General features: G+C 45.9%; 1 protein-coding gene across 1 annotated transcript; it reads left to right on the plus strand.

Annotated features, from left to right (window-relative positions):
- Positions 1-4,699: 4,699 nt before the first annotated feature.
- shbg (sex hormone-binding globulin) lies at positions 4,700-10,368 on the plus strand. Its single transcript, XM_056575807.1, has 8 exons — positions 4,700-4,966; positions 6,115-6,212; positions 6,901-7,090; positions 7,656-7,817; positions 8,160-8,322; positions 8,749-8,888; positions 9,251-9,440; positions 10,086-10,368. Exons 1-8 carry the CDS (start codon positions 4,853-4,855, stop codon positions 10,220-10,222), a joined length of 1,194 nt encoding a protein of 397 aa, XP_056431782.1. The 5' UTR covers positions 4,700-4,852; the 3' UTR covers positions 10,223-10,368.
- Positions 10,369-10,555: the final 187 nt, after the last annotated feature.

The raw sequence follows: 10,555 nt of genomic DNA on the forward strand, positions 1-10,555 counted from the left end.
GGAGAGGGGGGGAGGGCACACTCGTAGCTGCTGAGGACATGTAGCTGACCACTGGGTGAGATTTCTTTGTTTTAGTTTTGGTGTTGTTCCTTTTAGTCAAGTAGGCCGTTGCACTTCCAGATTTCATCTCAATTCATTCACACACACATCAAAAAAAATAATAATCTATCTGTGTATATCTATATATAGATTTTTATATCTATGTATATATAGATGTATATACGAAAGGGACAAAAAAAGAAAACAAAATCAAATAGAAAACGGTTAAAAAAATAAGAACCCTTCCACCTCCCCCCCCCCCCACGTCTGAACACTTCCAGCGTCCGCCGTGAAGGGGGGAGGGACGGGAGGCCCAGGAGTTGGGAGGGGGGGAGCAGAGGAAGGGACTCGCTTACTGAGCAGGCGGAGGAGTGAGTCAGGGGAAGGAAGGCGGAGCCTCTGGTCAATAACCCCCCCGCCCCGCCGCCCCTCCGCCCCCATCCCACGCCACCACCCCCACCACCACTGTAAAAAAAAAAAAAGACTGCACAAACCCTCTCTGTTTTCCTCCCCTCCTTCTGGACGGGGCTGGGGGGAGGTGGTGGGAGAGGAGAAGGAGGAGGAGGAGGGCAGATCGCTGGGGCCATTTCCTTTAATATTTTTTTCATTTCGTTGTTGTTCCTAACGTGATTAGAAGGAGGACAGGATGTTTTGGGGGGTGGGAGCGTCATTCTGCAAAGAGCAAAAGCAATGTGGGTCGAAAACGTCGCCGTATTTTGATTTAATTTTTTTTCTGTTGTTTTGTTTATGTAACCGTAATGTCGATGGTTTCCTTGTTGTTATTTTTTTGTTTGGTTCCTTTTTTTTGCTGTTCGGAAGTGACTTCACTGAAAGAAAGTGGCAGCATGCGTGTGTGTGTGCGTGTGTGTGTGTGTATGTGTGTGTAGGGGGGGGTCCTTACACTATATGAATGTACATGTCGTGACGCGGCCCATGAAGTTCTGCCTCGTCACTAGTAGCTCGGATACAGTCCGTTACGTTGGTGATTCTTCATTGTTGTCGTTTTTTTGTTCGTTTTTATCCGGTTAGTCGTTTCTTTGTTTTGTATCTCCCGAACTATAAGTAAGTAACCTGATTCAGACTCGACGTAAGGTCTGGTATGCATATATATACACACACAGTAGTCCCGTAGGAACATTACCGTCAGACATGGGATTAGACGCACACATGGAGCATGGGAGACGTGTTCACTCCGTTGAATATCACGTTGTGCTCACAGCTTGTCCCATCCCTTTTATTTTGTATTAATGGCTGTCCACTCACCTCCTTCTTTACTTTTTATTCCTATCGTTCAATATACTCGGACTCCCTTACTGAACTGTCACGTGCGTTTCACCGTCGGTGTATCGCAGCTGTTCCATCTTCCCGCTATCGTAGGCCCATACACACCACAGCATCGCCGAATGATTTATGCTAGCTTCTCTGTGTGTGTGTGCGTGCCTGTTTGTGTGCCAGTCTGTGTGTGTGTGTGTGCGTGTGTGTGTGTGTGTGTGTGTGTGTGTGTGTGTGTGTGTGTGTGTGTGTGTGTGTGCGTGCGTGCGTGTGCGTGTGTGTGTGTGTGTGTGTGTGTTTTTGACAGACCTGGGAGGCCCCGTTAGACAACAGCGTGTCCAACACACAGTGCGAGCAGCCGCACAGGGCTTCCATTTTTCCTTCGTTTGGGTGTGGTTCCAAGCGTGAGTCTGTGTGTGTGTGTGTGTGTGTGTGTGTGCATGTCCGTGCGCGAACGCGCGTGTGTGTGTGTGCACACATGGTTGGATGAATCTACGTGATTAAGAAACCAAAAGAACCTGCCTAAGCAGCTCATCGCCCCGGGGGCAGTATCCTGTTATTATTTTGGGTTTGTTTTGATCTTCCTGTATAAAAGAAGCTGTGGGCGCGTGTAACTCTCTCTAGGCCGTCTCTCCTAACTGCAGTACCCAAAGCCATTCCTGTAGGTGGACATGCTAGTGTTTCTCGGACCATTTCTTATGCCATAGTTTTTCCCGTCGTCATTCACGGTTGTCATACAGACCAAAAGCATGCAAAAATCGACGTATCGTAGTAAACGGGCTGGAATCTGGTGGTAATATACAACTATTTACTGTATGTTTTAGTTTAAATGAATGTGCCTCTGCTTTGATATTTAAAATGATCATTATCTATATTGAGATGTGGATCTGCCAGATTTCTACTGTTAAGGTGCCTTGTTATGGCATAAGAAATTTCAAAAAGAAGAACGCGAATGGACGATGTGTGTCGTCATGGCGACGCTGGGAATCTAGAGAGGAAGGAATCTCATGTCTTAGTTTGCTACGGAGCAGGTCATAGACGTATAGGGGTATGGCTACACTGTTTGGTATTGTGTACATGTTTAGGGTAATACTGTGCCATATAGGCCTAGTGCCCACACAAATATGTTAATGTTATTTTTAAAGGACGTTTTAATGTTGCCTGATGACTTTGTCTTTAGATTTGATACAAAGGCTTGTAGCCATGGCTCTCCCAAAGTCTGTCGTCTTTCTCTCTCTTTCTCGCTCTCTTTTTCTGGCATTATTCTCTCTCTCTCTCTCTGTCTCTCTCTCGCTCTCTATCTCTCTCTTCTCTCGTTTTGGTCTCCCCTTGTTTCTCTTTGCTGCAATCAAACAAAATAAAGTATTAACCTGATGACCCAACCGAATGCTCCCTGGTCTCCAGAAGCCTCTTTTGTCTATCTTTGGTTTTTCGATTAAAACAATGTCTTTCCCCGTAAACATAGAACACAGGTCAATACCGCTGTGCGTGAACTTTGAATTTCTTTGTAAAAAATGTGAACTGCAGTGTTCCCAAAGTTGTCTCAAGTGTGCCTTTCTCGTAACCTAAAACCCCTCACTCCCCTTCTGTATGAAATGCGCACAGAACATTTCTTTGGCAAGCGCAAAATGCTGTGGGTGCACTCCACAAAGAAGAATTAGCCTCGCAGGCTAGCTTTATTTTACTCCCCCAACCCCCCTCCACCTCCCCCCTGATTATAGGTCTACATCCTATGAGCAAGGCAGTTTAAAGCAGCCGCTTCATAGTTGTTGATTATTTTAACCTGCAGGTTACACATGAGGTAACACCCTGTGCTATTTCTGGGCGGGCAGTTCATTCCAACAGCGTGTGTCAATGTGTGAGCGTTCAGTTTGCCAGGGAAGGCAAAACGGCTTCAAACGTTCTCAGCGAACCGTCGCCCTAGACACTGCTGCTGTCGCTTCGAAACCTCAAAAGAATCCGAAGGGCCATCCATACAGATGGGAGAGAGATAGCGGACAAACACCGCCTGTGAAATGGGTGGCCGGGAGAGACAGACAGAGAGAGTGCGATCAGGGGGTGAATGAGTTCATGGGTTTCAAGGCCGGCTTCCTCTCACTAGTGACACACAGTGTTGGAAATGGAGAGTGTTTTGTTGTATTTTCCACTGAAAGACAGATCCCAGAGAGGTGGTTAAACGAAGAGACCGACTAGGCGATGCTTGACTGATATTATATTATTTAGGAGCCTTTTGCCGAAGTGGCCTGCAGTTAACTTATTTGGTTGAGATATGTTATTAATATATGTATAGGGGCCGGGTTTTTTAAAGCAGGAATACCTACAGGTGGAACAACTGACCCCCCCCATCCTCACCCACACCCACACTCATGCATTCACACACACACACACACACACACACACACACACATACACAGGTGGCGCAAGCCTTTTCTTTGAAAATCATGTACGTCTGTGTGCCTAACGAAAGAGCATGATGAGTCAAAGTGTGTGCATGTGTGTGTGAATGCGTGTGAGTGTGTGCGTACGTACGTGTGTTTCGGTGATTCTGGGAATAGAATGAGTCACTGGATGACCACTGCCCTAATGTATGCCATTTGCCAAAGCATTCGATCAATGTTTCAAATATTATGCAGGGGTGACTAAGCTGCAATGTTCAACCTACAAGTTTCTTTTTTGTATTTTACCATTGTCCAATAACCTTGAGGCTTAAGAGTGTGTGTGTGTGTGTGTGTGTGTGTGTGTGTGTGTGTGTGTGTGTGTGTGTGTGTGCGTGTGTGTGTGTATATTTGTTCCAATGAGAGCGCATTGTGTGTATCCCAGGAATGTTTCTACCTGCATACAAAACGCAAGGATGTGTGGTCCTTCTCGAATGCACACAAATTCCCTTTATTCTCTGCCCCCCCCCCCCCCCTCTCCCTCTCGCTCTTCTTTTGCTCTCCCTCTCTCCTTATTTTTAACCTTCTCTCTTTAGCCCGGCAAGCACACATGCCGAGTCATCGTTCACCGCAGACAGGCCAGGGCTACTGCGTAATGGGTAAACACACTTTAGCCGAGACCATCACAGCCGGACGAAGGTCACTCACCCCGCAGCCCCGGCCGGCGTTCACGTCCCCGTCTCCCGAAGGTTCTTCCCGCCGTGAAGAAAGCTGTGTTAAAAACTGCGAGCAAACCCTTTCCCCCTCTACATCCCCTTCCACGACAATCCACCCAACCGTACGTTCAAACATGTAACACTGACGTCACTAGCATGTCGGCCTACCACAACAACAACAACAACCACAAACCACCAGTAGCCAGAATCGAGGCCAATAAGTAGACTGGGCTATCGATCGCCGCCGGTGTTTGCCCTCCTACACTCTGAACTCTGATCTGATGATCACTGCTACCTAGCTCGCCGCTGTACAGAGGGCACACAATCCGCCTTCCTGCGCGCCTGACGTAGCTCATCGCAGAACGAGCGAGACGCTTGGTTCAAAAACGGTACCACTGTGAAACGTTATCGCACCGCTCGTGGGGTGTGCGCTGCCTTGAGTGACAAAGCATGACCGGCTCTTTCAGGAAGATGGCAGGTGGAGGTGGATGCGTCGCGGTGCTCGCAGCATGTCTTGTCGCCTTGGCGACCGGAGCGGAGATCGATAGGAATGAGCGTGGTAAGGTATGTCAGTGCATGGTGGTTTTGGTTTTTTGGCGCGCCTACTGTGCAGAGCACGGGGGTCAAAGCCGACACAGGAGACAGGTGGCGTGGCTTGTTTCTGTTGTCATTCCACGTAGCCTCTATTTTTTTGTTAGAAGGGAACTGTCATGCTTGCTGTTTAATAAGAGTAGTCTCCTCCCTCATTGGCAGGGTGGGTCAAAGTCGGGTAAAAATATCTAAATCTTTAATGACAATTTTTTCCGAATCTCACACACATATCGCCGAACAATTACGTCAATGGCCCGACTTCTCCCCACAGAAACGGAGTGCAGGTCAAAGGCCGAGACAGTTTCACAGTACGAGTAGGAGGCCATGTTTTCTAATATTAGAAATAGCCGAATTTGACCCTTCAAGTTCGTCATTATAAAAAGCACCACTTCAGAGGTTTTGCTCTGAATATTAGGAGACTAATTTGATGTTCGGCCAAGCATGGGCAATCAAGCCACCTCGGCCTGAATTTTCTTCCCAGCCATCCAACCACAAGAATGTTGGCAGCAGCTTGCCAGCACAGTAGGACTTTGCCCAGGCCGTGGGAGGGGACCGGACGTGCCAAGTCAACATGGTTGACCACGCCACACCAGGCCTGCATTGATTGCATATTTTAGTTTAGTGTGAAAACTTCTTCATCTTCTACAATAGATGATAGAGAGTGTAATCACTTAAAGAGAGAGAATATTCAAATTTTGGGAGATTTGGGTGTACTTTTTCCAAGTACAAGTGCATGTACAAGTAAAGGTTGACCTACATGTACAAGTACATATACAAGTAAATGGACAATTACAAGTAGAGATACATGTACCACTGTGAATACAAGTGCATATACATTTGCAAGTAGGCCTACATTTACATGTACATATACAGGTACATGGACAATTAGAAGTAGACCTACATGTACAAGTACAAATACAATGTAGAATTACAGGTACATACACAACAAGTCGACCTGCATGTACAATACGCATGTAAATACCATGTTAAAAAACTAATGTAATGGACACAGGCATTGTATCTGACATAGGAACTATAAGGCTAAGGCTAGGGAAGTAGAATACAGTGAATGCTAGCGAGCTAAAGCGCTAACCCCCCATATCCACCTCCACCTGCCCCAGACCATGATACCAGGCAACAGCGTCATAAACCTGGGCCAGCAGACCAACACATGGAGACCGCTGGCTCAGACCACCGCCAACCTCACAGATGTCCGAAGGTATCGCAACACATAAAACACCCCAATAGAACCGCTACGCTAGCGTAGAGCTCAATCATCGCATCGCAAACCCAGCTGCTGTGGTTTTTAAGATCTGCCACGTCTTTTCATGGACACAGATGTCGATACTTCAGAGCAATCTGTCGATGGTGGTCATATGGTCAGGTTGTAAGGTCGGGGCGAAGCGATCAATTTTGAGCGTTTGAACCTGACATCTATGTATTACTTTAAATCTATAGTGAGCGATAGACACATTTATACGCCACTTTATAGTTTCAAACAAATCCACTCAGCTTTAAAAAGGATCCCTTCGGGGATCTAGACATATACGAAAAGGAACATGAATTGGACCGAATTGAGCCGAACACACAGTTGTAGTGTAAATGTATATCATCCTATCTCTACACACAACTTTGTATTGCAAATATGTCAAAATATCTTGATAGAGCAACACAGTTTGTAGTATAAATACATCTATATATCTTGATGTATCACACAGTTTGTAGTAGGCCTACAAGCATATCCATATATCTTGATATATACACACAGTATGTTGCATAAATAAATCCATATATCTTGATATATATCACACAGTTTGTAGCATAAGCATATCTGATATATATGATATATACACACAGTTTGTAGCATCAATTCATACATATAACTTCATGTTTCAACATTTTCGCAGCATCAAGTCGACTTTCGAGTTCCGGACCTTCGACCCGGAGGGCGTGGTCTTCTACGGGGACAACCACAGCGGCGAGGAGTGGTTTATCCTGGCGCTGCACGGCGGCGTCCCCGAAATCCAGATCTATAAAGCGGACATCCTGGTCAGCGCGACAGGGGGGCCGCGACTGGACGACGGGCAGTGGCACCTGGTGAGAGAGCTCACCAGGCCAATGAAATGAGTGAGAACGGGCATGACGCCGCCGTCTGAATGCCAGTTCCTGTCGGATTGGACACACTGGTAGCCCCGGTGGAGGGCGGGCGGGAAGTATGTCGTTATTCCCATTAGGTGTTCCATTATATTTTTTGGATGAGAGGGAACTTTAAGAATAAGAGAGGGATGAATGTATAGGCGACATTGTGCAAGAAATAAAGTTAAAGATAAAGTACTAGATCATATGATTATTATAAAAAATTATATTATTGAACATTATTATAAAAAGTTATTATAAAAACACGTTATTTATTTTTGTTTTTTTAATAATTGCGTGTATTTAGAAACAATTAAGATAATTGTAACATTTTCTGCATGTCGATCCGATTCGCTATCCCTCGATTGTTACATGTCATTTCAACGAACAACGAAAAAAAGCCGGATAGTGAAGAAGAGCAGGGAGTGGACCGCGGCGGTACACCGAGAGTCAATGAGTGTTCCTGTGTGGCTCCGCTGCCTCCCCCCCCTCCCCCCCTCTCCCCCCTCTCCCCCCTCTCCCCAAGATGGAGGTCAGCACCGAGGGGAAGTTTGTGCTCCTGGAGGTGGACGGCTCCAAGGCCCTGACGGTGGGCCTCCACTCCCAGAAGGTGAAGGAGGTCATCACCGGCCAGCTTCGTCTGGCCCTGGGCGGCATCCTCATCGACAGCAGCCGGCTGCTGGTGCCGGTGCGTCTGTGTGTGTGTGTGTGTGTACATGTGTGTGTTTGTGCGTGCATATGTGTGTGCGTCTGTGTGTTTATGTGTGTGTCTTTCTGTCTTTACATGTGTGTGCCTATGATTATAAATTATTGTCTAAGTTACGATAAAAGTCAAATTAATGAATGACCATGAAACCATCTTATCAATATTTTTGATAAGATTCTCACTTTGAGAGAGGCAGCACTCCCTCTTTATCTAAAACTCTTTCTCCTCCCTCCCCCCCCCTCCCCCTCTCCCCCCCCTCCCCCTCTCCCCCCCATCCTCTCTCTCTCCCCCCTCCCGCCCCGGTGCTGACCCGGCGTGGAGCAGTTGAGGCCAGAGATGGATGGCTGCGTGCGGGCCGGCAGCTGGCTGGATCTGACCGAGCCCTGGGAGATGGTGGAGGGCGGCGCAGAGCTCCGGCCCTGCCTGGAGGCCATCCAGCGAGGGAGCTATTTCCCCGGCTCAGGGTTCGCCGTGTTCAACGTCTCGGGTGAGGCTCCAGGGACTTGGCCGAACACAACGCTTAGAATTCAGATATTCTTCGTTTTTTGGGGGTTTAGAAGATTTTTTTTTTCTTTAAAAGTCAATAAGGAAGTTAATGAAAAAAAGCGAGTGAGTTAGTGAGTTAAAATAAAAAAAGATATAAAAGAGGAATGGACAAAACCTGAAGTGGAGTGGATGTTATTTTGTAATATAATATTTTATATTTTATTTTTAGATTGGTAACTGTCTTTATCTGCTGTGCACTTTATTGTTTACTTGTCTTTACCTGTTGTGCCTCTGCACTTTATCTTTCCCCGTGTGATAGCGAGAAACGTCGTTTCGATTCCTTTGTATGATTGTTACCTTTGAAGAAATTGATGATAAAGCTGACTTTGAGATTGAGTTTGAGTTTGAGTTTTTGATCTCTTTCTAGCGTTGCGCATCGAGGCGCCGAAGGGCGGAGTGGATATTGTTCTGGACGGGGACTTTGCTCAGATGAACGGGACACTGCTGAGCCTCAGAGGTGGGGACCACGCCCTGGCAGTGAGCTTGGAGATCAACAATCAATCACAGGTATACTCGCCCAAGAAACCACAACTTGGCTCTGAACAACACAGCCCGCAAGCTACTATGGGCGGAGCCAAACCAAGGCCCCGCCCACAGCACCTGGAGGCTAGTGGGCTCCTATTGGTTGAGCCAAATTTTGCCAGGGAATTCACTTTTCTGAATCGACATGTTTCAACGAGTGGTAAACAACAAACAAATCTAAAATCACGTGAATAGAAATAGAACAGAGATCTGATATTTTCATCCAGTCACACAAACGATCTCTGTGTCTCTGAGATGCAACTTTCTGTTCACCCTGCGCTCAGTCAGGTCGTCTCTTCAGAAAAGTGGTCGTGGAAACAATCTGTGATCTTTGCTTCCATTTACAGACAATGCTGTTCACATACGGGAAAACAGAGATCACCACGTCCACCATCAGAAATAAACTCAGTCTCATCTTTAGAGAGCAGTTCTTTGCCATGTCATATGACAAGGATTACTTTATTGCCAGTGCAACGGACCAAACCGTGGAACAAAGCATATGGAGAGAGGGCCAGCTCGCCATTGGAGGACTTCTTGGTGAGATGAGAACCAATCAGAACCACAGAGCACCAAATCCATAACATCTTGTCTGTTAGGACCCTCAGAAGAGTTGTTTGTATTTATATAAACCAACTTGTTTGGTGTCTCTAAGTGTGAGAAATCAATAATAAATGTATTTGTTTATTTGAAAGGAAAGGGAATAAATCAATAAAACCAATGAATAAATATATTAGGAGAATAAACCACCATGGACTAAATGGCTGGAATAGGCATTAAAGATATTTCTAGCTGTGTAATTTCTTGGAACAACAATCTAGCATACATTCATGACCCAAATCACTCCTAATTAATGATTCTTATTTGATAATGTTTTTGTTGGTTTTTTTACTAGCATTATATTTATTCACTTTTTATTTGCAAGCGATATCTTGCAAACAGATGGCGTAGATTAGTTACCTTTAGGGTATAACGTGGGCCTGGAAGCCCTTTGAGACAGTAACTTTGATTAAGGGCTATGCTCATACACTTTGATACAAGTCTTTATCGACCTACCTAGGTTGGTAGCCTATATGAGTCGACAGGAAAACTGCAAAGATGCATTGTGTTGCATTGTTTCATCCACAACAACAAAAATGCCCCCCCCCCCCCCGTCCTCTCTCCTTCTTCACTGTCTGCTCTCAGGTGAAGAAGAGGACGCCGTCGGCAGCAACTTTCTGGTCGGCTGCTTAGAGAAGGTCGTGGTCCAGGGAAAGCAGCTAGACATGGATTTGTCGGACAAGGACGTATTCATCTCGTCCCATAGTTGCCCCGTTCGGTAGAGCAATCGATATTCTTATAATTTGTTTTTTTGGTACTACTATCGTCTCATGTATCTTTTGTCATCTCGTCACGGATGTTGTTTGGGCTAAATTTGGCAATAAAACAAAACAAAACAGCAGTGTCTCGTCCTCCATGGGAATTATTGCAACTTCACTTTGTTGGTCTAACAACTCATGCCAGGGACCCTGGGCGGGATGATGTGGGTACAGTTGATCCCAATTCAAATAAGGCATCGCTGGAAAATTTGTTTTCTTCAAACTGGCGCTCCCCTAGTGCTCAAAAGATCATGCGAATATCAAATGAATGACGATGGCAGTTTTGTTTATTGAACG

The sequence above is a fragment of the Gadus chalcogrammus genome, chromosome 17, assembly GCF_026213295.1.
Source record: "Gadus chalcogrammus isolate NIFS_2021 chromosome 17, NIFS_Gcha_1.0, whole genome shotgun sequence".
Classification (NCBI taxonomy): Eukaryota; Metazoa; Chordata; class Actinopteri; order Gadiformes; family Gadidae; genus Gadus; species Gadus chalcogrammus.

Coding starts and splice junctions, on each gene's coding strand:
- shbg (XM_056575807.1), top strand. CDS start 4,853: ATGACCGGCTCTTTCAGGAAGATGGCAGGTGGAGGTGGATGCGTCGCG. Junction 7,091..7,655: donor ACGACGGGCAGTGGCACCTG/GTGAGAGAGCTC, acceptor CCTCTCCCCAAG/ATGGAGGTCAGCACCGAGGG. Junction 8,889..9,250: donor AGATCAACAATCAATCACAG/GTATACTCGCCC, acceptor TTCCATTTACAG/ACAATGCTGTTCACATACGG.